This window comes from Polyodon spathula, chromosome 40, assembly GCF_017654505.1.
Source record: "Polyodon spathula isolate WHYD16114869_AA chromosome 40, ASM1765450v1, whole genome shotgun sequence".
Classification (NCBI taxonomy): domain Eukaryota; kingdom Metazoa; phylum Chordata; class Actinopteri; order Acipenseriformes; family Polyodontidae; genus Polyodon; species Polyodon spathula.
Window position 1 is genome coordinate 2,030,629 of NC_054573.1, and position 26,836 is coordinate 2,057,464.

General features: G+C 43.7%; 4 protein-coding genes across 4 annotated transcripts; 2 read left to right on the forward strand and 2 right to left on the reverse strand.

The window, feature by feature from the left end:
- Window positions 1-779: 779 nt before the first annotated feature.
- On the forward strand, window positions 780-4,865 carry LOC121304872 (nuclear apoptosis-inducing factor 1-like). Its single transcript, XM_041236285.1, has 5 exons — window positions 780-936; window positions 2,267-2,473; window positions 2,932-3,396; window positions 3,801-3,857; window positions 4,301-4,865. The coding sequence occupies exons 2-5, from the start codon at window positions 2,338-2,340 to the stop codon at window positions 4,735-4,737; spliced, it is 1,095 nt and encodes a 364-aa protein (XP_041092219.1). The 5' UTR covers window positions 780-936; window positions 2,267-2,337; the 3' UTR covers window positions 4,738-4,865.
- A 2,476-nt stretch (window positions 4,866-7,341) lies between these two features.
- Window positions 7,342-10,897, forward strand: LOC121304823 (ras-related protein ORAB-1-like). The gene is made up of 6 exons (XM_041236229.1): window positions 7,342-7,554; window positions 8,066-8,138; window positions 8,256-8,351; window positions 8,879-8,974; window positions 9,463-9,594; window positions 9,889-10,897. Exons 1-6 carry the CDS (start codon window positions 7,541-7,543, stop codon window positions 10,105-10,107), a joined length of 630 nt encoding a protein of 209 aa, XP_041092163.1. The 5' UTR covers window positions 7,342-7,540; the 3' UTR covers window positions 10,108-10,897.
- A 1,152-nt stretch (window positions 10,898-12,049) lies between these two features.
- Window positions 12,050-17,649, reverse strand: adad2 (adenosine deaminase domain containing 2). Its single transcript, XM_041236244.1, has 8 exons — window positions 17,394-17,649; window positions 16,533-16,649; window positions 15,159-15,309; window positions 14,544-14,711; window positions 13,590-13,801; window positions 13,015-13,249; window positions 12,622-12,754; window positions 12,050-12,232 (listed from the first exon to the last, which is right to left on the reverse strand). The coding sequence occupies exons 1-8, from the start codon at window positions 17,647-17,649 to the stop codon at window positions 12,122-12,124; spliced, it is 1,383 nt and encodes a 460-aa protein (XP_041092178.1). The 3' UTR covers window positions 12,050-12,121.
- A 1,427-nt stretch (window positions 17,650-19,076) lies between these two features.
- rnaset2l (ribonuclease T2, like) lies at window positions 19,077-25,985 on the reverse strand. The gene is made up of 10 exons (XM_041236504.1): window positions 25,901-25,985; window positions 23,722-23,821; window positions 23,370-23,427; window positions 22,981-23,045; window positions 22,575-22,635; window positions 21,854-21,921; window positions 21,587-21,700; window positions 20,493-20,541; window positions 20,041-20,115; window positions 19,077-19,831 (listed from the first exon to the last, which is right to left on the reverse strand). Exons 2-10 carry the CDS (start codon window positions 23,817-23,819, stop codon window positions 19,640-19,642), a joined length of 780 nt encoding a protein of 259 aa, XP_041092438.1. The 5' UTR covers window positions 23,820-23,821; window positions 25,901-25,985; the 3' UTR covers window positions 19,077-19,639.
- Window positions 25,986-26,836: the final 851 nt, after the last annotated feature.

The following is a 26,836-nucleotide window of genomic DNA, read 5'->3' on the forward strand; positions in this document are numbered from 1 at the left end:
ACGGCAATTTACCACGCCTGCCCACTGGCGGTCACAAAAGTGCACTGTTTTAAACGAGCGGACTTTAAAATGACGGTTTAGGGTTGTGAAATCCACACATACACACACGGCAATGTTACTCAATATCTATAACAAGAAATAAAGTGAAATCTAAAGCTAGTGTGTGTGTGAATCCAGCATTGGCAACGTATTAGCGAACTGTGCTTATTATTATTTTTTTAAATGCACTTCAGCCAGACAAGCCATTAATAAAACGTATTTGTTTTCCTGTCTTGCTGTCATGTTTACATCAGGTCGCAATAAGTGTGCATATATTGTATGCCTCGTCAAATAAACTGCACCAACGGTAAAAACTGTTATACAAGTGCCTTAATTATATATACAGTTTTAAAATCCACCTCACTGCCAGAGACATCGTTTTTGTTTTGTTTTTTTAGAATAAGGGCTGCGCATGCGCACTTCTTCGGGGTTTTTTTGGGGTTTTTTTTCTGAGAAACTTGCGTAGGATAAGCGTTGCAGAGACGTGCCTTTGGCGTATTTTGGTAAAACTTCGTAAATCCTGCGTTCGCCGCCCCGTGGGATAAATGCAACGATGCTTCAATCTGAGTCTGCGCAACGCAGCCGGACAATTTTTTACGAAGTTTTCTGCATCCGGGGCTCTTCATACAAAGAAAAAAAAAAAAAAAAAAAAAAAAAAAAAAAAAAAAGCAACGCAAAAAAAAAAAAAAAAAAAAAAAAAAAAAAAAAAAAAAAAAAAAAAAAAAGCAACGCACAAAAAAAAAAAAAAAAAAAAAAAAAGCAAAAGCAATGGCTTTCCGTCGCTGAACTGGTGCAGTAAATTTCAGAAACAGGAGCGCATTTCAAGTGTTGTGCATGCTTTGTTCTCGCTTGGGTGGAGGCTGGTTTACAAGTCGGCGTTGCTGTACTAGCAGGCAGGTGTGTACGTGATTTCATGACAAGACAAACAAACAAAAAACAATTAGATATCTTCCGTGTGGTAAAACGGGAAACTGACGTGTTAATAACTAGCACAGAAAATATCGTTTAAAAAAAGAATACAGATATATAGATATATAGATATATATAGATCTCAAATCTGGTCTTTGTTTTGACAGCTTGCGGCTTTGCAGACTAGAGGCGCTCCGCGGAGTTTCACCTTGCCTTATCTTCACCGACTTTAACATTTAGCGGATAGAGGATTGTTTGTTGATAATGACTGTTGTACACATGTCTAAATAAATGTTTAAATGATAATCTATCTATCGATCTATCGATCTGTCTATATAATATCTTATATATATATATATATATATATATATATACACACACACACACACAATTAAATAACATATATTATCTATATATATATATATATATATATATATATATATATATATATATATATATATAGAATATATACACACACACACACACACATATTAAAGTCTTGGTCGTGACATTTCAATAATTTCAATAGTAAATAGTTTTGTTGTTGTTGTTGTTGTTATTATTGTGTTGTAGTTTTCTGTAAATATATATTCCATTTAACCCTACTCAACAGCAGGCTAGCAGAAGAAGAAAATATTGTAACGAAAACAGTCAATTTACTTTTCTCTCTTCATTGAGTATTTCTAGTGACTGCTGAGTATCCTGTTGGATCTTGATTCTCCAGGGATAGAGAGCTGGGTGCTGGTTCTGAATTCTCTCTCTCTCTCTCTCTCTCTCTCTCTCTCTCTATATATATATAGATATATATAATATATATATATATATATATATCCATAGGTTTCCAAAGTCTTAACGTGCATTGTCTTGAGAACAGTTAACCGAACTGTGGTGAAACTTGGTACGGACATTCGTTGCCATGAGGTCTTGTGGTGTCAATGTTAGTAGGTGCGTTAGAGGGTGGGGGAGGTTGGAGTTTGAATAAAGACAGACGTGAATTGCTACCAGGGGTCAGTATTTCAAAACTTTCAATCTGGATAACAGTGGTCCGGCTGATGTGTTCCGATGGTTTGTGTTCCAGATTTATTTTATCTGGATCGTTTTGATCCGTTTTGTGTTTTTTTCCAGAAAATGTCACTCCTGGATTATTTCTATCCACCTTACAAATAATTACAATTCCGAAATTCATTTTGCTATTAAAGGAAAAGCATGTGGGATTACATCGCTTCATCCAGATTACGTTTTGAAAAACCAGCTCCTGGTAACTGCAGCGATAACAGTTGGGTCAGTCCGTACAGACCTGTGTTTGGTTTCCTTGCAGACAGGGGGCTGATGAAACAGGAGGCTGAGCCGGGCAGGTGAGAGAGAGAGAGAGAGAGAGAGAGAGGCACTATGTCAGCGTTTCACCAAGGCAGTAGCAGCGCGCTCAGAGCCAAGCAGCTCTACAAGAAGAGGAAATCTCGCTTCTCGTACAGCGAGATCAAACTGCTGCTGGAGGAAGTGCGCAGGAACAGGCACATCGTTGTAGGCGAGTGATGGCTTTATCTTTTCTTTTTTTTAATTTTTGTTTCTGTTCTGAGATAAAATAGGCTCCTCAGCCAGGCCCTGCGAAACCTGGCCTCAGTTATAATTACAGTAGCACTGTTAGCTGAAATTATCTCCAATTATAATTTCAAATGATGATAAAAAGAAACGTCAACAACTACCCAGAATAAATCGTCCTGCAATAATCAATCACAGGTACAAATACAGATTGTCGCTTTTGTTTATTTCAAACAAATGGGGTCAGTAAAAATGAAAATAACGATCAATATAAAACCTTGTTGGCTGATTAAGCGTGGAAAGTCGTGTAATTAAACTGTACTCGATCAGGTGTGTGGTCCAGTCACTATAACAGCTACAGGTGTGCGGGGTGAGCTACGGTTTAAATTTTGTCCTAATTGCAATAAGTTACCAGATCTGGCTTCTTCTCCCTCCCGGCTCCAGGGAAGTTCAACCACGGCGTGCCGTCGAACCTGAAGAAGCGCACGTGGGCGGACATCACGGCCCGGATCAACGAGGTCAGCCAGTGCCCGCGGGAGATCATCGAGGTCATCAAGAAGTGGTCGGACATGAAGTGCGACGTGAAGCGACGGCTGGCGGCTAGGTGCGCAGGAGGCGGCGAGGGACCGGACGAGCTGACCCCAGTGGAGTCCGTCATCCACCAGATCCTGGAGCTCACCGGCACGCGACAGCGCCACCCGCCCCGAGCCCCGTCCCTGGGCAGCGGCCTCAGCGCCAGGGCTGGCGTCGGGGACAGAGAGGGAGCGACGGCAAGCGCCGCTTCGGTCAGTGTACCTGCCAGCGCTGCCGCGGTGGAGAGTTTTGTCACCAGCCTGCCTGAGATGCCACTGCCAATGCTGTCGCCTGTGCAGGATCCAGCCCCAACTCCCATGTACTGCATAGCATCGCGTGAGTATGGCTTTCACAAAGAGTGCTGACCAGCGCTGTCTATTAGAATGCCCCCTTTGCTTCCGAAGTTTTGATTTGATGTGCATGTGAAATCAAACCACTGCAACCTGAAAATCTTGTCAGGATAGTCACATTAGCGATTGTCTGATATAACCGATCATTTATTTATTTTTTAATAGGCCACACACACAGATCATTTAAAATAGTCGGAGAAAAGGAACACACAGTCAGAAATAGTCATATGCATGAGACTTCTTAGTTGTGTAGCTTAATTAAAGCTGCTGTTTCAATATCACTGTGCGGAATTTCTCACACCCAGAGGTGCAGATGGGTAAATAAAATGGCGTAAATGACAAATCTTCGTTGGAATACTTTTGCACATAATTATTTTATTGTGCTTCCAGGGCAAGAATCCACGGCATCCTCTTATGAGCTACAATATGAAATCCAGACTATCGAAGGTAATGCTTTTCTTAGAGAGATATTTTAATTGTATGTATGTTTGTATATTTCTGAGTTAAGTTAACTTGGTGTGGACTTCGCAAGAAAACGCTGAACAGTGTTACATTTTTGTACTGCATAAAGAAACATAGTTTAATGTACTTAGTTTATTTTAGTTTCTCTATATCAGAATTGATTTAATGGAGACATAATAATAATAATAATAATAATAATAATAATAATAATAATAATAATAATAATAATAATATTGGTCATAATAATAATAAGGATAATAATGATATTAATGCACTAGAGGTTTTAATTTTTTATCATTCATAAAAATAAATCAAATCAGTCCAAAGACAGTAAGTTACCTGCTTTCACATCATCATCTAATAAAACTGCGTAACTGGAAACTGCAAATCGCAGGCAATGGAAACTGATGCCAGCCTTCTGCTTTCAGATGAGGACGTGGAGTCGATTGATTTGACAGGAGAGGAGATCGCAGCCGAGGAATCCAGACCCTCCCTGCCCTTGTCTTCTGCGCCCCCTGCTGAGGAGAGCACCCCTCTCCTAGGAGGCACGCACAGAAGGGGAGCCCCCAACCCCCGCCCCAGCCTGGCCCCCCGGGGCGGTGTGAGCACGCGCGAGGAGATTGTGCGTAACGCAGCCGAGAGCGTGCAGGAGCAGCGCACCTCCAACGAGCTCCTGCGGTCTGTGTCGCGCTCCCTGGAGCTGCTCTCCGAGTCGCTGCAGCAGGCTGTGGAGACGCAGCAGGACTTCGTGCGCGACTCCCTGGCCCTGCAGAGGGAGTCCTTGCAGGTGCTCAGGGACTTTGCCGGCGCCGCCCTCGCAACCTTGCAGGAGAAGCTGAACGGACACCCCGCCCCGCGGCGCTGACCCACGCTCCTCACCACGAGCCACCCGCCGAACAGGGGCTGCAAACCCAGCACTAGTCCTGCTGCTGCTGCTGCTGCTGCTGCTGCTGCACCCAGTCCTGGGGTTCAGAACTCCCCTCAATGAAGTCTAGTATTATTAATATTGCAATGATCAGGAGCCAGGAGTTTGAGCAGGGTTAGAAACTCACACTAGCCCTGCTGCTGCTGCTGCACCCAGTCCTGGGGTTCAGAGCTCCCCTCAATGAAGTCTATTATTATTAATATTGCAATGATCAGGAGCCAGGAGTTTGAGCAGGGTTAGAAACTCACACTAGCCCTGCTGCTGCTGCTGCTGCACCACCCAGTCCTGGGGTTCAGAGCTCCCCTCAATGAAGTCTATTATTATTAATGTTGAAATGATCAGGAGCCAGGAGTTTGAGCAGGGTTAGAAACTCACACTAGCCCTGCTGCTGCTGCACCCAGTCCTGGGGTTCAGAACTCCCCTCAATGAAGTCTAGTATTATTAATATTGCAATGATCAGGAGCCAGGAGTTTGAGCAGGGTTAGAAACTCACACTAGCCCTGCTGCTGCTGCTGCACCCAGTCCTGGGGTTCAGAGCTCCCCTCAATCCGTCTAGTATTATTAATATTGAAATGATCAGGAGCCAGGAGTTTGAGCAGGGGAAACTCACACTAGCCCTGCTGCTGCTGCTGCACCCAGTCCTGGGGTTCAGAACTCCCCTCAATGAAGTCTATTATTATTAATGTTGAAATGATCAGGAGCCAGGAGTTTGAGCAGGGTTAGAAACTCACACTAGCCCTGCTGCTGCTGCTGCTGCACCACCCAGTCCTGGGGTTCAGAACTCCCCTCAATGAAGTCTATTATTATTAATGTTGAAATGATCAGGAGCCAGGAGTTTGAGCAGGGTTAGAAACTCACACTAGCCCTGCTGCTGCTGCACCCAGTCCTGGGGTTCAGAACTCCCCTCAATGAAGTCTAGTATTATTAATATTGCAATGATCAGGAGCCAGGAGTTTGAACAGGGTTAGAAACTCACACTAGCCCTGCTGCTGCTGCTGCACCCAGTCCTGGGGTTCTGAGCTCCCCTCAGTGAAGTCTAGTATTATTAATATTGCAATGATCAGGAGCCAGGAGTTTGAACAGGGTTAGAAATTCACACTAGCCCTGCTGCTGCTGCTGCACCCAGTCCTGGGGTTCAGTTGGTTTAGCTATATTATTGAAATGATCAGGATCCAGGACTGGGCAACTGTGATAATGTTGTTTCTGTGCAACCCCTGAGCACTGTGAACAAAGTGACTTCCTAATGCATCTTCTTCCCTCTTGTTCGCTCCATGGTCCTCTTTTTAAAGGAGCGCTGACCGAGGTTTTCAGATGCATTCTCTTACGAGGGGCGTGTTTTCAACCCTTGAGTGTTACGAAAATTAGCATCACTTAAAGAAGTGAAGCCACTGATCTGCTGTAGTAAACGACCCCCCCCCCCCACCACCACCCCCCCCCCCCCCCCCCCCCCCCCACACACACAAACACCCCTAACCGCGGCTTTCAAACACGAGCTCTTAACCATCGCTGGCGCTACGTGGATTATCACTGCCCCCTACCCCCCTTTTAAAGAGTTTGAACCAAAACTTTCACCTCTGTTTTGGACAGGATGGCATTTTAGATTGCCTTAAATGCTTTCTTTCTGCTGTTTCTAAAACTGTGACTGTTCGAATCAGATTTTAATTTGTTAATTTATTTAGCGGCATTCTGAAACTATATACTGTATGTGTGTGTGTGTGTGTATATATATATATGTGTGTGTACATTTAGTAATTTGTTTGATATTATTTCTTAAATAGTAATAAAATTTTGCTGCATAAACTTTTTTTGTGACATGCTAAATTGAATTCGTCGATTCTGCTGTCTGTCTCTGTCTAGGACAGGGGGTGTCAAACACAGTGCCCTGGAGCTCTGCGGTGTCTCCTGGCTTTCGTTCCAACCCGAGCTCTCAGTCGCTAATTATTTGAACAATGTTTTATAGGTCATGCGCCTTGAATCAAGCGCTTTTTTTTTTTTTTTTTTTTTTTTTAAATCCTCAGCTGCTAAAGACCTTGAAAAAAACATTGAACACGTTCAGTTGAACCCATACATTAGATCAATGAGGTGCTCAAGCTGGAATGAAAACCGGCCCGGCTTGACGCTGTCACTCTCCAAGGTCGGTATTGAGGTGAATTTATCAGCTGCTCTCCAGTTACGGTTTCCAGCTGTAGAATTATGTAGCACAGACTAGCTAGGTCATCCAGCGTCTTTGTAGAATTAAGAGCTAGCGCCATCTAGTTTTTCGCTGGCTATACACCTCCATACAGCAGAGGATGCTGCACTTAATAAAAACAGTATGGCTGATCTCATCTACAGTCATTTGAAGGAACTCTTGCTGTGCCATCTAAACTCATTACTGAAACAGCAGCTCACACACACACACACACGCACGCACACACACTCGCGCATTACTGCCTTGCCTGTTCAGCCTGGGAGTTTTTACAGAGCCTAGCAAATGCTTTTTGTTCCAAGTCTGGTAGAGTGACTCTGCAGCTTTAAGAGACAGGTAGGTATCACCTGTAACTCAATCTGTGTTTTAAATAAATGATGGCTTTGTCAACAGCTCACCCAGCCTTACTGGTCTTTTAGTGAGTGAAGACGGTGAAGATATTCCCCGGGTGAGCCCACTGTTATCAACAACATTGCTGTTATTATTATTATTACTAGAATTGAAATCACTGTGTCTCTAGTCTGCATCCTCCTTCTGCACTGCGTTGACCCAGCCATGAACCCAGAGTAGTAAGTATTCAGTGGCTTTTATTAAGAGGAACGTTCTGACCACGTAGGAGAAGATGGGGGAGATAGTTAGGGGTTAGGCTGACTGTATAAAGCTGCTCCATCTTGGAAGGTAATAGAATGAGTTCTGGTGGTAACAGACTTGAGGACAACATGATTAGTTGTAGTTATTATTATTATTATTATTATATTATTTTTTTTTTTTTTTTTTTTTTTTTTTTAATGTAAAACCAAAATCTATACAATTTTTAAAGGATCACTTTCTAAAGGATTAGAAATAATTTATTTCCACAAGGAGTAATTAATTTATTGTGTGTGTGTGTGTGTGTGTGTGTGTGTGTGTCACACACAGTGTTAGAAATGTTGCTTTTAAAAGCATCCAGTTATATTGTTTGTGTTTACGGTTTCTCTAATTGTTGGGTGATGGTTTGCGAGAGTCATTCAGTGGAACTCGCTGATGCATTATAGAGTGTGCAAGGGTTCCTGAATTGATCCGTTGCTCTGCTATCTACAGTGACTACTTGTTCAAGCTTCTGTTGATCGGCGACTCTGGGGTTGGCAAGTCGTGTCTGCTGCTCCGCTTCGCAGTGAGTTTATGTTTCAATGAAACTTTTTTTTTTTTTTTTAAACCCTTGCTCTGGGAATCAGACCTCAGTTCACTTTTTACTTTCTGTGTTTTATTTTTACTCCCCTCCCGCTCTTAGGATGACACTTACACAGACAGCTACATCAGCACCATTGGAGTGGATTTCAAAATCAGGACCATCGAACTGGAGGGGAAGACTGTGAAGCTTCAGATTGTGAGAGGAATTCCTGGATGGAAATTAGACTCCCAATGTGTAGCAGTTTCACCCAGTCCAGGTTTTACTACGAGCTTGATCAGCCCCAGTGTGTCTAGGTAACAAGCTCAGGTGTGTCTGATTAAACTCCTAGTGAAACCAGGACTGGATGAAAAGTCTTAGTCCAAAGTTTTCCATCACCTAGAATTTTAGGATTGAGACATAATTTAAAAAAAAAAGAAAAAAGCTATGATCTTTTATTTAACATTGTGTAATCAAAGAAACTGCAAAGTGATATCGCAAAAGTCTACCGGAAGCCATAATACCAGCACAGTGGTATTCCATGTTAGATTTCAAAATGCTCATTTGATGTCTGTTTTCATGTTAGGTGTCTTAAGTACAAAGCTGTGTGCAGTTTTACAATGCTAACCTAGCATTATTCAGCAGGTTTCCTTTTGAAGCAAACTTTAATTTTATAGGGTGATGCAAAACATTTGGCCAGAGCTGTACTTGCAGAAAACATTTAAATTTTGTTAACCTCCTAACAGTGGGACACTGCTGGACAGGAACGTTTCCGGACCATCACATCCAGTTACTACAGAGGGGCTCATGGGATCATCATCGTCTACGACGTGACAGATCAGGTGCCTGCCCTCTCAAATCCTTGCAGCGTTCCCTTAACCAGGGGTGGAAGAATCCTATTGCAGAGCAGTTTTAGCACAAGCTTGATCAGCCCCGGTGTGTCTGATTAAACTCCAAGTAAAACCAGGAATGGATCAAACCGCAGTGCAATGAGAGTCTTTATTTCCATCCCTGCTGAATCTGTTTACAGCATTTCCTTATTGGGGGGGGGGGGGGTACAGGATGGGTCAAGATTTCACAAAAAGGCCTAACAGCAATTGTGAGCGTGATGAACACAATAGGAATTGCTTAGAATCAACGCCTCTCCTTTTCCAGTCCACATCAGCAAATGGATACGGGGCTAAATGAGTCTAGTCCTTGATCTCTGCAGGCTGCTGATTAAGTCTGAAGCACGCAGTTGTTTTTTAGGACCCCCTTGGTGAACGAGGCCTCGGTCTCAGCGGGTAAATCGTGGTTTAATGAGCTGCTTCCTCTGCCGTCCCGCCCACAGGAGTCCTTCAATAACGTGAAGCACTGGCTGGAGGAAATCAGCCGCTACGCCAGCGAGAACGTCAGCAGGCTGCTGGTGGGAAACAAATGTGACCTGGCCTCCAAAAAGGTGGTGGACTTCACGACCGGAAAGGTACTGCAGGGATATTTTCAAAGCGTTTACAAGCATCCCCATCTTAACTGTTCCTCCCTCATTATTATATTTGTGTTACTATTATTAATTAGTGACTCACTGAAAGTCTCTGGGAGGGGAGGGGGGGGGGGGGGGGGGGGGGGGTGAACTGTGCTTCATCAACAGCTGCTGCTGCTGCAGAGTGACATGCGATAAGAGCTTGTTTGTATTAAGGTCACACGCAGTGAGGGACCAGCAGGTGTCAGGGTCCTTTTCTGTAACCAACCGGACCTCTCTCTTGTTCTCCGATCCCAGGAGTACGCCACGTCCCTTGAGATCCCCTTTCTCGAGACCAGCGCCAAGAACGCCACCAACGTCGAGCAGGCGTTCGTCACTATGTCGACGGAGATCAAGAAACGGGTGGGCCATGACGCCGTTCAGAGCGAGGCGGGAAAAAGCACCGCGCAGATCCACAGCTCCCCCTTGTGGTCTGGAGGGGGAAAGCAGGGAGGGGAGGAGAGTAGATGTTGCTAAATATATATGGGAATTCAAGATAGCGTAGAGCAGTATGTGTATGTATATACACTGTGTGTGTGTGTATATATATGTGCACATTTATTAGGACACCTCATTGTTTCTGCAGTTTGTATTTGTTGTGCAGATGAAATCAAACCACTGCAGCAATAAATCTTGGAAAATTGTCAGCAGAGATAAATTAGTGATTGTCTACACATGCAGATCATTTAAAATAGTCGGAGAAAAGGAACTCACAGCCACAAATAGTCATATGCATGAGACTTTTTAGTTGTGTAGCCTAATTAAAGCACAAAGAAAGTGGTCTAACATTTTCACACAAGTGCCTGCTGTTTCTGTGTCAGAGTGAAATCTGAAACTGTCACGGGTTAGGGTTAGGCATATGGAGGATATAAATGACTAATCTTGCATGTTAGTCTGCAGTGTACGTGTGTCTGATACAACATTGTTAATTACCAAGCAGCATGTAATTACATTTTCTCTCTTTTTTTTTGTGTATTCACTTTTCATGATGTTTCTAATCATTCAGTATTATTTGAGCCGTTGCACTCAATGAATGCAAACATCGCAAAAAGTTAAATGGACAAGTAGAAAAATAGGAATTTCAACTTCCAGTCTGGAAACTGTACGTGATTTCATCCTTGATTGATCAGATGAGTCAGTTGGCCCATTTAAAACATTTTCTAATTCTGAATGCCTCCCACGTTAGAAAAACAAAGGGTTCACTTCAGTGTGCGCCTTGACTTGACATCTGTGAAAAATCTGGAATTGACTTGTGTTGTCAAAAAAAACCAATAAACTTCAAAGTTCAAAAGATGCAGAATTTTTTCTTTTTTTTTTGGTTGAATGGCCTCCTCTCGTTTGTAAACTTTCTTATGTTCTTATGTTCTTAAACACTTTATTGAATTTGCTCTTCAGTTACAAGAGTGTGCTCAGAAAAAATAAAGTTCTACACTTTCAACAAGCAACCTTCTTACAGGAACACGCAAACAAAACATTGACATACTGCGTGAAATAAACACGTGTCTCTTATTAACTCGAGTTACAACAAAATAAATGTTTGGAAATAAGCTCAGAGGGCTGCTGGCCGCCTTCAGGGATGGGAATCAGACTCCCGTTGCATAGCAGTTTAGTGTGAGTTTAAGAAGACGCACCTGAGCTTGTTACCTGGACACGCTGGGGCTAACCAAGCTCCCAATAAAACCTGGAATGGGTGAAACTGCTATGCAACAGGAGTCTCGTTTCCCTCTGTTAACGTTCTCTGAAATGAATAAAAGCAACAGGGTTGATATTTGAAACAGCGAAAAGAAACATTCAATGCATTTTTGTTTTGTTTTAAATAATATTTAACTGAAGACAAACAGCTGCATAGACTCCATGCAGCTTCCTTTTCTCATTCTCAAAAATACAACTAAATCACAAATTACTGAACTAAACTGTTCATGCAATATCTGGTGATTTTCAGACACTTTCATAAACTCAGACTATGAATTAACTCTCGTGTGAAGCAGACAGTCACTATTATTAACAATAATCTCATTAACTGCTAAAGATTAGAAGATTATAAACTAGGGGCAATGTTTTTATTCCTGCAAACTGACAAAACATTGGTTTTCCTAAATGAACGTTCAGTTCGGAGATAAATGAAAATGCACTTTAAGAAATACATAAATTTCAATCTAATTTTTAAGATCCCTAAGTCTGCATCCAGTTCTAGAAATCACCAGCTGCAACATACAATCACATTATCTCTTAATATAATGCAGGGATGGAAATAAGACTCCTATTGCACAGCAGTCTCACCCACTCCAGGTTTTACTACCAGCTTGATCAGCCCCAGTGTGTCTAGGCAACAAGCTCAGGTGCATATTATTAAACTCAGTAAAAAAAAAAAAAATCTGAAATTGATCAAAATGCTATGCAATGGGAGTCTTATTTCCGTCGCTGTTTTATTTAGCAGGTCTAGCTTCTTTGTGAAGCCCTGAGACAGCCTGGGAGCTGGGGATAGGGCAGTTTAGATGCTGAAGTTGTCCACAATTTGCTTTGAATTCCAGGGTCCGGCATTGTTAGAGATGAACTCGTGACTGATCTGCTGCTTTGCCTGCTGGTAGAGCTCAGCTTTTATCTGAAACAAAAAAAAAAAAACGGGCAGATCAGTAAAAACTGAGCAACCTGCGCCCGCTAGACACATTTTGAACAAGCACGAGCGATGATCATGCGCTTGACTGTGTGACGGATCTGGCAGGACCACTACACTGAGCCACCAGACTCCCATTGCACAGCAGTCTGATCCTCTCCGGGCTTCACTGAGTTTACCTACACGCACTGGGGCTGATCAAGCTCACAGTATTAAGAACGGGTGAAACTGCTATGCAGCGGAAGTCTTATTTCCAAGCCTGCAGACTCGCAATGTAAAAATGCACGAATCACAAACGACTACGCTTCTGTAACGCCGAGCCGTAGTCCTTCCGCTAATCAAATTCATTTAAAAATAAAGGCGGCCTGTGCATCTACCTTGGCGTCTCGGTAAGAAGGGAGATCCAGCAGCTCTTGGCGCCCCGCCTCTTTGGCGACCACCCGAAAGGCGCGATAAAGAGCCGCCTTGCACAGTCTGCTGCACAGAGATGGTCCGCTTTTAAATGGGGACCTGTTGAAGGGTGGAGAAATACAGTCAGGAAAACTGAACCTTCAGCACAATGTTTCCATATTTGCTTTTACTTTTTATAAATGTGTTACTTGGGTCCCTAGATCCTGCAGCGTCTCCTTGGGGAATCAGGTACATTTGTTGTCTAAGAGCTACTGATGCAGAACTTCAATTGTAGGATGCAATCTATAATTATAGGCTTTATAAAAAGGAGTGTTTTAAGCGACAAAAATTCTGCTTGTGAAAGCCCAAACGCCACTCACTCCTGGACCACGCGTCCGGTGGCAGAGTCCACCACCTCCAGCCCCGAGTCCCCCCGGCACCAGTTGAGGCTTAGCCCCTCGCAGTGCGGCTCGCTCTTGGGGGGCCCCACATCCCCCCCTGGGAAGAAGTAGATGACCTTCTTCGCGAAGGGAGGGGGCAGCCTCTCGGACAGCCCCTCCCCAAGCCGCTGGTTAATCACCCTGGAGACGGTCTTCACATTGTGCTCGGAGTCCCCTGTGGAAACAGAACAGGGATCCAGCGTCACAGCGTGACAAAGCAACTGTGGCAAATTGGAATTCTGATGTTACCTGGAAATGCTTTTTCGGCAGTTCTGTAATAAACCGATTTGCAAACGCGCTGATTTCACAACAAGAAAAGCGACCCTTCCCTCCCACCTTTACAATCGAGAGGTGTCTGGAACTGGGGTCTTATTCCCATCCACAGTTCAGAGCATTATTGAAAGCACACTTTCTGGAAGCATCTTTTCCCCCCCTCTTATTATTTGCATGCAGTGAGGCTCTTATTTCCATCCCTCCTGTTGTTAATATTTCTACTGCTATGGCCCTGATCTTACCCAGTACGACGCTGGTGATGTGCAGCGGCTCGATGAAGAGGCTCAGCAGCGCCCCCTGCACCCCCAGCACGGCCCAGCGGCTCAGCTTGTCGCTGCCAGACATGCAGCAGACCCGCGTCCCCCAAACGCTGGGCTGCACAGACGCAGCGGAGACCAGAGAGCCACGGACGTGGCACTGGAGCTTCAGAGAGGAGCTGGGGCTGCAAGGAGCGCTGTTCCTGTGAGAGGGGAGAGGAGAGATGGAGGGATGGGTACGACAGGCTACACTCTTCCTGTGAGAGGAGAGGTGGAGGGATGAGTACGACAGGCTACACTTCCTTTGAGAGGAGGAGTTTGAGTGAATGAAAGAAAGAAAGAAAAAGAAATAAATTAACAGACACTAGTCTGTTGCTGTTCCCCTAGGTTGCCTGTCATTTTATGCTGAACAGACTCTAACATAAATACATACAGCTGTGGCCATAAAGTTTTGCATCACCTTATAGAATTAACTGATTGTGCTTCATAAAGTCGAATGAAACCTGCTGAATAATATTACGTTAACTGCTTTGTAGTTTTCCCATATACTTAACGAACAAATGTGGCATTTTAAAAACTAACATGAAATGCTGTACAACTATTATGGCTTCTGACAGACACTTGCGATACAATTTTGTAGTTTCTTTGGTGGGCAATGATGTTAAATAAAACATCGAAATTATGTTCAAGTATTTTTTTTTATCTCTTTCTTAAAATTCTAGGTGATGCAAAACTTTTGGCCATAGCTCTACATGCACAAATAAATCAAAAACTACTATCACACAAAAAATAGACAAACTACCTACATATTTGGGGCTTTTCTAACGAACAAGGAAAAAATTAGCACAATTACGGTTGCAGTCCCTGCCACTCCTATCACAGTTTCTTTGGCCAAAGCCGCGCCTGGTATTAGGATGAACAGCTAATGTGGTCACTCACGTGAGGCTGCAATGCATTGCTCCCCTGGGGATCCTGTTGGTGTAAAGATGCAGGTAGACCCCCGGCTTGAGGCGGAGCAGCGGGCTGTCAGGAGACCTCTGGAATATGGACCGGTCCTCATACTCTGAAACGCCGCTGAAGAACAGGAGCAGCTGCTTCAACAGGAACCTGCAGAGTCCGAGAGAGGAGGACAGGGAGACAGGAGGACAGAGAGACAGGAGGACAACCCAGTTATGAGAGAGGAGAATGAAGACAGAAGCACAACCCAGTCACATGAGGACAGAGAGACAGGAGGACAACCCAGTCATGAGAGTGGAGGACAGAGAGACAGGAGCACAACCCAGTCACGAGAGAGGACAGAGAGACAGGAGCTCAACCCAGTCACGAGAGTGGACAGAGAGACAGGAGCACAACCCAGTCACGAGAGAGGACAGAGAGACAGGAGCTCAACCCAGTCACGAGAGGATAGAGCGACAGGAGGACACCCCAATCAGTCAGGCTGCAGCTCAAGGGGGCCTCGGTTGACAGGTGGGAAAGCTGCTGGTTTAATTACAGTGGGGAATCCTTTGCAAGGGTTACTTAATGTTTAGGAATGTAAGTGTACTGGAAGAACACCTCTTCAGTGCCCGCCGGGCGATGGTGGTTGAGTGGCAGTCGTGGATGTGGCTCCCAGTGAAGCTGAGCCAGTCCGTGTTGCAGGTCTCTCCCGAGCCGAGAGACACGCACTCGAAACGCTCACACCGCCGCCCCGCGGAGTCATCAAACTCTGGGGAGGACAGACAGGCAGGAGGGCAGGGAGGGAGACAGAGACAGACAGACAGGCAGGCAGGCAGGCAGGCAGGCAGGAGGGCAGGGAGGGAGACAGAGACACAGACAGGCAGGCATGCAGGAAGGCACAGACAGAGGTAGACAGGCAAGCAAAGAAAGAGACAGACAGACAAGCAGGCAGGCAGGCGGGGAGGGAGGGAGACAGAGACAGACAGGCAGGCAGGCAGGCAGGCGGGGAGGGAGGGAGGGAGACAGAGACAGACAGACAGACAGACAGGCAGGCAGGCAGGCAGGCAGGCAGGCAGGGAGGGAGACAGAGACAGACAGACAGACAGGCAGGCAGGCAGGCAGGCAGGCAGGCAGGAGGGCAGGGAGGGAGACAGAGACACAGACAGGCAGGCATGCAGGAAGGCACAGACAGAGGTAGACAGGCAAGCAAAGAAAGAGACAGACAGACAAGCAGGCAGGCAGGCGGGGAGGGAGGGAGACAGAGACAGACAGACAGGCAGGCAGGCAGGCAGGCAGGGAGGGAGGGAGACAGAGACAGACAGACAGGCAGGCATGCAGGCAGGCAGGCACAGACAGAGACAGTTTTAGTTATTTATCTGATACGCTGTTGCATTTGTTTTAATGTGCCTTTTTTTTTCATACAATAATTCAAACGTTATTGTCTAAATAATCATTTCCAATGAGATGTTGCAAAGTCTTTCACATACAACTGAAGCTGTTATATTGCAGCATCATTCAGGTCTTCATTATGTTACAATGGGATGTGGCAGTCATAGTAAAAACTAGTAATAATATCAGTATATTAATCTTGTTGCCCATTTCTGGCTAAATGATTCCCTGGAACAGTAAATAATGTCCCTTGTCTGTCTATATATTCCTTAGCTTGGTTTTAAATGTGTTTATATACAAGGGGAATTTTTGATTTTTCATATTCATGTCAGTCATTAATTTCACCCTATATACATAGTTGATGTGTTTTTCCTCTTCATAATATTTCCACTAGAGTTTTAGTTTTACAATTTGGCAGCGAGTTGCAAAGTAAACAAGCCCTTAATCGAGTTCTTGGAATAAGAGAGAGGCCATCCTTTGCCGATCTCCAAGCACGAGCCTGCTTTAGGAGGGAATAACTACAACTACGATCTTGAATCACATTACAAAACGATGCATCGCGTAAAGAAAGACGCGCGACGGACCGCTATCCCCCCTGCTCACCTCGCTCGAATATGAAAGAGGACAGCCAGCTCTTGCAGCCCTGGTAGACTGGGAAACCCTGCAGCAGGCGATCAAACTGCTCGCTGCAAACGAACACACAGCGATGTTCGTGGAGATCTGAAAGGGAAACAAAAACAAGAGGGTGGGCTTCACTGTCGCCCCTGCCGTAGAGCGGTGGAACAAACAGACAGGACTGGGCTTAGCAGCGCTTCAAAATTCATTACCTCTGGCTAGCTTTGTTAACTTTGTAACTGCAGCCCATTTTATTGTAACAATCTACTATGCTTTTACTGGGGTACACTTTTATCAGGGAAATCTGAATGGAAATAAACAAACCCAGGGACGGAAACAAGAGACTGCATAGCAGTTTGATCTGTTCCTGGTTTAACAAGACCCACCTGAGCTTGCAACCTGTAACCGTCACCCTGTAGAATGAACTCATTTTGCTTCTCAAAGTCGAATGAAACATGCTGAATAACGTCATGTTAGCATATTGAAATACACACCGCTTTGGAGTTTTCCCATATACTTAATGAAAAACTGACAAACACTAATATTATGGCTTCTGGTAGACTTTTGAGATATCATTTTGTAGTTTCTTTGATTATATTATGTCTGTCTCTGTCTCTCTCTCTCTCAGTCCTAAGTAAAAACTGGAATGGGTGAATCTGCTATGCAATAAGGGTCTTACTTCTGTCCCTGTTTCCAGTACAAAGTTATATATAAACTGCTGCATATTGAATATCTGCATTTTCCAAACCGAGGTATTGAAATACTGAAACAAGGAAAGAACGACAAGATCTTCAACAGAAGGAAAAGTGGAAAAGTACACAACAAAATGAAATAAATAGATTTTAAAACCTTCCGGACACAGATTCTTCTCCAGCGCCTCGCTAGTATCGACGGTCAGCCCCACGCTAGTCACAGACCCGAGGTTGTCTTTGGGTGTCTCGGAGGTGGGTTCGGGGCCCCGCGCTGCCGGGGGGGAGCTGGGACGCTCCCCTGGGGTAGCCCTGGTGAACATCTCCCGGCCACGGCCGCACCGAACCCAGCGTGGCAGAGAAGCAGCGTGTTGGGGCAGCTCTCTGCTCACCGCGGTGGGATCGTGTTCAGCCATCATCGCACTAAAACAAAAACAAAAACACAGAAAAAAGGGGGGGGGGGGGTTTGTTTTGTTTTGTATGAATGCAATATGTTTCACACATTATTAGACATCATATATTCAAGGTACCACCTATACATTCGTAAGGGGTTGATTTACAAAACTTGGCTGCAAGGATTGCACCACCTACCCTATCCGTTGCCCTTAACAACTATGCCTTTCTAGTGCTGTAAAATGCTCTAACAAAAACAGCTGTAGTTTATCACCTGTGGGGTAGGGGGGGTTGATAAACTCGACCCCTACGCACACATAATTAGGGCTAGTACCTTCACTGTACAACTGGTGTATCAGCTACAGTCTTTAGTGGTGAATAAGAGTACAGTATTATTATTTATGACTATGCAATAATAATAATCTTTATTTTTATATAGCGCCTTTCATAGGGGGCCACCATCACAAAACGCTTTACAAGAGACTAGGGTGTGTGAACAATGCATCAGCTGCAGAGTCACTTACAACAACGTCTCACCCCAAAGACGGAGCACAAGGAGGTGAAGTGACTCGCTCAGGGTCACACGCACAGGGAGTGAGCTGGGATTTGAACCCGGGGCTCTCCTGGCTACAAGCGCCCAGTAAACACTACATTACACCTACCTATAGTTTAACTGAATATAACTTACATTTACAACTGCAGCGTTTTTTGTTTGTTTGTTTTTTTGTTTTTTCTTCCCGCGGTAACGATTAAAATAAAGCATATATGCATATAAACAAATGTAAACTTACTAAGTGAGTTTCCTTTTTCGTTCCAACGTTGACAACACGCACGTGTCTTCATAACAAGGCTTGAGTCTCATTCCCTGATTGACAGCAGTGGAGGCCGAATCAGAAGAAAGCGAAGGAACGAAGCTGGTCCCAGTTTGACCAATTGGGGCTAACTAAGGAGGGGACAATTATCGATGCAGAAAAGATGGGCAGGCTGGGGAGCAGGTGTTTGTAATTAAGTTGTATTATTTAAAAAACATATAACTATGCGTTTTAAACACCGTCCTGCATTTTACCATCGCGGTAACGACGGGAATGTGGTTATTTTTGCACGCTCAAGGACCGTGCGTTGTGTAGCCTGCTGTTTTTGTTTGACTTTTATACAGTTGTTTGTTTACCGGTTTACAAAAAAGAAAATGCATACCAGTTTTCTCTTCTCTCGACTTTCAAAAATCATTTGACAGTCCCATTTATATTGCACACGACTGTATTTTAAAATTTAGAGACACTGTTTGGTCAAGGCATTTTATTTTTTGAAATTATATATATATATATATATATATATATATATATATATATATATATATATATATATATATAGTGTGTGTTGGTTATCCTTAAACGTTTCTTTCTATTCCATACCAAAAGAAAGATAAAATACATATTTATTCCCATAAATATAATTTTGAAAACATTTATTTATTTATTATTAGTCCAACGCAAATAAAAACATATATTTCACATTGAAACAGTGGTTTAAAAAATGCCATGCAGACAGTTACACAACAACACAGTATCAGTAATGTAATACTCTCTACAATAGACACTTAATTATCCAGAGTTTTTGTAGAATATGCTTTTTGAAATAGCGATCGGGATTCACAGCACAGCGCGATAGATAGTATGCTTCTACCCCACCTCACCTGCACACAGTGATCAATGAAAGAGGAGGCTTTTCAGAAGCTGCAGTCGCTGGAATGGTTAGTAATAGAGGTGTATAGTTACCTGATTGATACTCGTAGTCGAATCGCTTTTTTTTTTTTTTTTGGGGGGGGGGGGGGGGGGGGGCATTCAATAAATCGACTCATTAACGTGTTAACTTCAAAATAAGAAAGACTACGACCAGCAAAAAAAAAAAAACCCAAAACTATCAGCGCCACGTGGAAAGCAATTCCGAGCGAGAGTAAGTTAACAAGCATTGCAGAACAACAACTAAACAGCTTCTGAAAAGACTCCCGTGTGCTCAGTCGCAGGGGTGCTCGGGAGACTCCCGGCTGATGGGGAAGTAGTAGATGGGCTCCTCGTAGCGGCAGGGGTGTCCGGGCGAGGTGGCCTGCTTTCGGGAGTCCTGGCGGAGGTTCGGGTGGTGTCTTTGGCAGCCCAAAGTGAAGTTCTTGTACATGGGAATTTTCACCTGTACCAAAACCTGCCGATTCTGCACAAAGAGGGGAAGGAAAAATCAAATAAAGTGACGTCATCGGGAGCTAGGTTGGTGCGTTAATTGAAAACGCTTTCTATATATATAGAAGGAGAGAGAGAGAGAGAGAGAGAGAGAGAGAGAGAGAGAGAGAGAGAGAGATGCATGCATATGCTTTTATATTGGTGAATCTAAAGTATTCTTATAGGATCTTGACCAGTGCCAACCTTACGATCCTGAACACACTGCATGACGTGCAGGTCTCCCAGTCCCGGTGCCAGTGCAGAGTGGAGCTTGCCATACTGGTAAGAGAAGAGTTCACGAGAGAGACGCAATTCAGCCTGGGCACCAGTGTACAGATCTGGCTAAAAGTTTTGCATCACCCTAAATAATGAACCAATTTTGAATGAAGCTTGCTAAATAATGTTACGTTACCATATTGAATCACACACCGCTGTGTGCCCTTGTCCAGATACTTTCGCGATATCATTTTGCAGTTCCTTTGATGACACGACGTTACATAAAATCAAAAAATGATGCTAACATTCTAACATTTAGGGGACAGCTGTATGTATCTACAGGAAACATATTGCAACGTCGGCTAGCGATTGAGTGGCGTCTTCATGCATCTAGACAACAAGATCTCACACACATTATTTATTTATTTATTTATTTTTACCTGATAAGACGTGTTACACGAAGGATGTATGCCAGCCGCATACAGGGCGCTGAAAACACAAAGGGTTGAAAGGTTCAAATTTACATTTAAAAAAAAGTTTTACCCAACTTTTAATGGCGTTACAGAGCATGTTTTTGAATTTATACCCGTGATTACTGCTGGTTTAGGATAAACAGAGTAAACGTGTTAATTGTAATTACTGAGGCATTGTAACTCTAACTGTAATTGACTGCAGGTCTAACCCATGCACTGTGCCAAGCTAGCATATCAATGCCAGATAAGGGGCTGAATTGATGCCTCACAATCAGTTGTGACATTGCTTGGAATGCAATGGTTTGCTTTGTGGTCCTGCTATATGATGGTTTCTTCAGGGCAATGTGCTAAGGGTTACAATCTGCTTTAAGCAGGTTACAGTCTGTGTTACAGGGCAGTGGTGCTGTGGGATGCACTGTCGTTCCAGACTCTGACCTCCGTCGGTGAGCCAATGAGGTTAAAAAGCTCTGAAGCAGGCGCGTCAGACTCGCCCTCGAGGGCCTTCGCATTTTCATTCCAACTCCCTTCTCGCTCCCCGTGTGTGACCCCGAGCGAGTCGCTTCACCTCCTTGTGCTGCGTCTTTGGGGTGAGACGTTGCTAGAAGTGACTCTGCAGCTGATGCATAGTTCACACACCCTAGTCTCTGCAAGTCACCTTGGTCTGCTAAATAAACAAATAATAATTGATCTAATTTATTTGTTCAATTGGACATTCCAGTTCTTTTTTCAAGGTATTTTACATTTGATAATTTCACAAGTGCACTTGCACTCGCAAATAATTGGACCAATTAAGTAATTGCGAGCTCGGGGTGGAACAAAAGTGATAAGGCGCTGTGACCTCCAGGAACTGAGTTTGATACCCCTGGTCTGAAGCCACAAATGCAGACGAGCACGGCTCTTGAGATCGACGGTTCTCGCCCCGGTCTTCGTCCCCCTGTTACATCGAGCAGGCTCCCAGTGATTCAGCATCAGCACCACAGCTGGGTAACCCATTCGTGAATTGGAAGAGGTTCCCAACCCAGCTCTGCAGGCACGAGAGGGATAGCAAGAGTTATGCTGACCCATCGATGCTGTAGAGAGATCGTAGTTTCAGCGCAGTCTGGAAGTATTTTGTGGGGCCGTTCATCCCCTCCACACACCCTGCACACGCTCCATGTTTGTGCCACTCCTGCTTCCTGAAAAAAAAAAAAGCACAGGGAGGAAAATCAGACTCCCACAGCACGCTTTGACTTTCACGGTGCTTTTCAGAGCAGGTGGGCCAACTGAACCCATTCCCACTTCTCTGGTGACAGTCACCGTCTCGCTGTCCGTTCCCAGACCCCTCTTACCAGAAGCTGTAATTGGATTTCTTGTTGATCAGCGTTGGCCACAGCAGAGAAAGCTGAGGTTCCAGCTCCTGCAAGGAGACCACAAAGTGTGAGAAGTTGCAGAGTGACTGTGCAAATCGTTCAGCTACTGTGTCATTCTAAATGTAACTTGCTGTAAACCTAATTTGTTGCGTCCTAGTTCAAACTGTATTCTAGTAGTAGTATTATTTGCACTTACTGTAAACTACACTGTATTTAAGTATCTTGTATTGTAACCCTGTACTGCCCTGGAACACCTGCAAGTCGCCTTGGATAAAGGCATCTGACTCATAAATAAAAGATATGATAGGTAGGTAGATTAAATATACAGCTGTGGACAAAAGATTTGCATCACCTAGAAAACTATATGAACATAATTTAGATATTTTATTTAAAATCAAAGACACTCCAAATTTATATTGCAAAACTCTATCAGAAGCCATAATAGTAGCACAGCATTTCATGCTAGATTTTGAAATGTCCCATTCTTTTGTCAGTTTTTCGTTGCGTATATGGGAAAAGCTGCAAAGCGGGGTGCAGTTCAATATGTGAACGTAATATTTATTCAGCAGGTTTCATTCGACCTCAGGAAGCAAAACGAGTTCATTCTACAGGGGGATGCAAAACCATTGATCCAGAGCTGTACAGTTAGGTGCTTTAGATTGACTGTTTGATTTCAGTGTACATATAACAGAGTTTTTACCACGAGATCAGAATGAAAGATAGGCCAGCATTCACAACAAGTTCTCTCCTTTACCATCGGCCTGCAAATAAAAAATATTTTAAATAACCCTTTATAAGCAGGGTAGGAGTGCTTTAAATATTGCTCTGAGCTGTTGCCCTCCAAGGGAGGGAAACAAGCCTCCCTTTGCATAGCAGTTTGATCCATTCCAGGTTTTACTACCAGCTTGATTAGCCCTAGTGTGTGCAGATAACAAGCTCAAGTATGTCTTATTAAACCAGAGCGTGTTACCTTGGCCCTGTGGCTAATCAAACTCGTAGTAGTAAAACCTGGAATGGATCAAACTGCTCTGCAATGGGAGGGCTATTTCCACTCATGCACCCCCACCACTATCCCTCACACACACACACACACAAAGACAACTCACCACAGTCCATGTATGGTCCAGTTCTTAACATAGTCTGGGATTTTACATTGGATCTTAGTCCAACCCTGTGAAAGGGAATTTCTATTAGTTTGTTTTCAATTGTGTAACATATATATGGTATACAATTACTGCTATGAAAGCACTATTAAAATGCCACGGGTTGTTGTTCACACAGAAAATGGAAGATGTCTAATTGCAATTAACACAGTCGATCAATTACAGGTCAATTACACCTTTCCAAGCTCAGTCCGTTCGCAGCTCGTCTTTGTGTTTGCAACAGAGCCATCGTCCTTCTCGGATTTTCAACCATTTTCGTGACCCCCCATTTGTTTGAAAATATCTAAAAGATAAAAAAACTGGTAAAGGGTTTAAAGTAGGATTCGACTTACCACACAGTAAGCGCCTGGCCACATCAGAGTGAACGTCATGCATTCCCAGGCACAGAATCTACAGCCAGGGCAACACCAACTGTCAAACATCTATTTTAATGATCTAAACCGTGGCGGATCTTAACAAACTGCTCGTGAAGCAATATTTCATTTAGCTAACAATGCATTATAAACATTCTAAAAAAATTTGGGATATGTTTTGAAAAAGTCTTTAATCAACTTTTTTTTTTTTTTTTCGAAAGGAGATTACTCCATGTTAAAATTGCTAAACACACACTTTTTTTTTTCTTTACCAAGCTTAAATTCTGAATTGGGTTTAAATTTTAAAATGAAAGAAAGAATCAAATCCTACTTTTCGGGGTGATCCTCTTGGAAAATGCCTTCCTCTTGAGTTGAGATCAAAACCAGACTGCATATCAGAGCCAGACTCAATGCTGCAGTCAGATCCATTACTGAAACACAGGGGAATCTTACTGACTTGAGCCTTGCCTAAATTAACATCCACTTCAACCTTAGATATAATTTATAGCTTAACTGTCCCCTTCAAAGAGCAAGTAGTGGGGTTCCGAAAAAATACAGCGTCCCGCGTCCCCACGTGTTGCCCCAACTTCTGCTGTCATTTTTCGTTTCGTAGTTAACATTCTGACAACTTTTTACACTTATATCTTTAAAGTCTGTTTCAGTGCTCTTTTAAAAATGCCCGCTCTAGTGCATCGATCCTGTCAGGATTATTGCCCGCCTTGTCAAACAGGCAACGCGGCGATAGCGATCCGTGATGTGGGACGCAACTGAAAAGCTAGAGCACCTTTTTTTTTTTTTTTTTTTTTTTTTTTTAAATCGCTCTTCCTGCAGTGATTTTGAGAACAGATCTCAAACCCGAGTTATTAACGTTGTCACAACACTTGGGGACGTGTAACTTGACCTAATCTTTTGTGACTACCATAGATACCTAAGGCTGTAGATCAGCCAGTTTGCATTTATAGCGAGAACCAGCGCCACATAGTTATACCCAAGATTTGAGGACAGGCTGCTCTGTAATTATTTATTTATTTCTGTTTTGGAGCATTTGTAAACTGCTATCATTTTAATGTTCTCTTTTAACTATATTGTCCTGATAACGTGCTCTGTTTTTGTTAACCGCAAAAAGTCACAAGCGTATCATAACAAATTGCGTAAATAAATGCACCTTGCGTTCCGACTGGGATCAGAATTATGCAGGGTTGCTGTACTGAAATGTACCACGTTGTCCTTCTTTGTGTTCGCAGATAATAGATCATAAGTATAAAACACTATAATGTAATAAAAGGGGTTGTCACTAGGACAATGTGACCGGGTGAGCGAAAGTGTGGTGTCTACTGTACTGATAAATCTAAAAATACACGCACTACTCCTCTGAGGTATTTACCAGCTGCAGGTTTAGAGAAGTAGAGAAGAGTAAGAAGTTAACCCCGTTGAAACCAGACTGAGTCACTCGCTGTGTGTTTGTCGCTTCAAAAGATGACTTCACATTTCCACTTGTACCTGAAGAGGCATTCCAAGGTCCTGCAAGCTAGCCTTGCAAAATTGTAGTTCGTCCAGTATAGAACATGAGAAAGTTTACAAACGAGAGGAGGCCATTCGGCCCATCATGCTCGTTTGGTTGTCAGTAGCTTGTTGATCCCAGAATCTCATCAAGCAGCTTCTCGATGGATCCCAGGGTGTCAGCTTCAACAACATTACTGGGGAGTTGATTCCAGACCCTCACGATTCTCTGTGTAAAAAAGTGCCTCCTATTTTCTGTTCTGAATGCCCCTTTATCTAATCTCCACTTGTAACCCCTGGTCCTTGTTTCTTTTTTCAGATCGAAAAAGTCCCCTGGGTCGACATTGTCAATACCTTTTAGGATTGTGAACGCTTGAATTGGATCCCTGCGTCGTCTTCTTTGTTCAAGACTCAACAGATTCAATTCCAGTAGCTGTTTATTTATGGATTCCCAGATTATTTCATCAAGCCTTCTTTATGGATTCCCATGGTGTCCCGGCCTTCATCCCCATTACTGGGGATTTTTGACCAAGACCCCCTGCGTTTCCCTTCTTGTGTCAAAAGTGCCCTCCTTTTTTCCCCCTTTTTTGAATGCCCCTTTTAAATCTAATCTCCCGCACCCTGTAAACCCCTGTCCCCCCCCCCTTGTTACCAAGTTTTTGTCAGATAGTCCCCCTGGGTGTAGAACAACCTAGATGTTGACGCTTTTGAATTTGATTCCCTGCGCCTCTTTGTTGACCAACCAGATCCCCACTATCCTTTAATGTTCAAGACTGAATAGATTAATTTTTTTTTAGCCTGTCTGCATATGACATGCCTTTTAAACCTGGAATAATTCTGGTCGCTCAGCTCTCGCATGCGGTAGCTTATGGTCTCATCTCTAATAGATCACATTTTGTGATATATTGGTCATTCAGTCTGCGCGTCAACTGTGGACCCAATACAAGAATCATCATACTGCATCATCGCTTGAAATAAAAGAAGTACAGGACTGTTTTAGGATTACTTACCCCAGGACTTGCTAAGGAAGCTGCTGCAAATGAATCTGGTTCACAAACGCTGCAGACCTTTTAATGCTGCAGACAGATGTTTGAGCACATGACAGCGGAGCGAAACTGCTAAACATTTTTCACTTCCCTTTCTTCAAAGCCCAAAGGGACTGGGGTTGCTGAAGCTGTGGATTGGGCTTGACGTCTCTGCTTATTAAAGTTAGGGGGGACAGGACGGGGAACAAGGGGGACGAAATATTCTGAGGCACACACCATAGCACCATCAAAAGAAATAGCCTTGAGTCTGTCTGTTTCATTTCTTCAGGTTTTGTGGATCTTGGAAATCACTGCACTGTTTTCACAGCCTGTTCTGTTATGTTCTTCTGCAGGCATTAGAGCCACCTCTGATTCGAATTCTAGTTTCAAAGGAAACATATTTACCTGTCACTCGCTTACCTGTTCCACAGGTCTGGTAAAGATGCAAGCTTTTGATACTGAAGTCAGAGATGGAAATAAGACTCCTGTTGCACAGCAGTGTCTCCCATCCCAGGTTTTACTGCTACCAGCTTGATCAGCCCCAGTGTGTCTAGGCAACAAGCTCAGGTGTGTCTTATTATTAAACAGCTAGTGAAACCAGGACTGGATCACACTGCTGTGCAGCGGGAGTCTTATTGCCGTCCCCGTGAACACGTGTAGTCTCGGACACATTAGTGCTGTAGTCGTTTATTTTAAACTTTGCCAGAGAGCTATTTGTTATGGATTAACCCCCAGGATATTCAAGGTGCCTCTGCCATTCACTTGACCTGTTCTGGGGGTTCACTGCTAGATGCAATATCAACCAGCATTGCAGTGCAACCCTTAGGAGAAGCTATACAATAGTAAAAGCACAGCAAAGTGTAACAAAATATATATATATTAAAGTCAAACCCTGGTAAACTGTGCATAGTAAAAGCACAG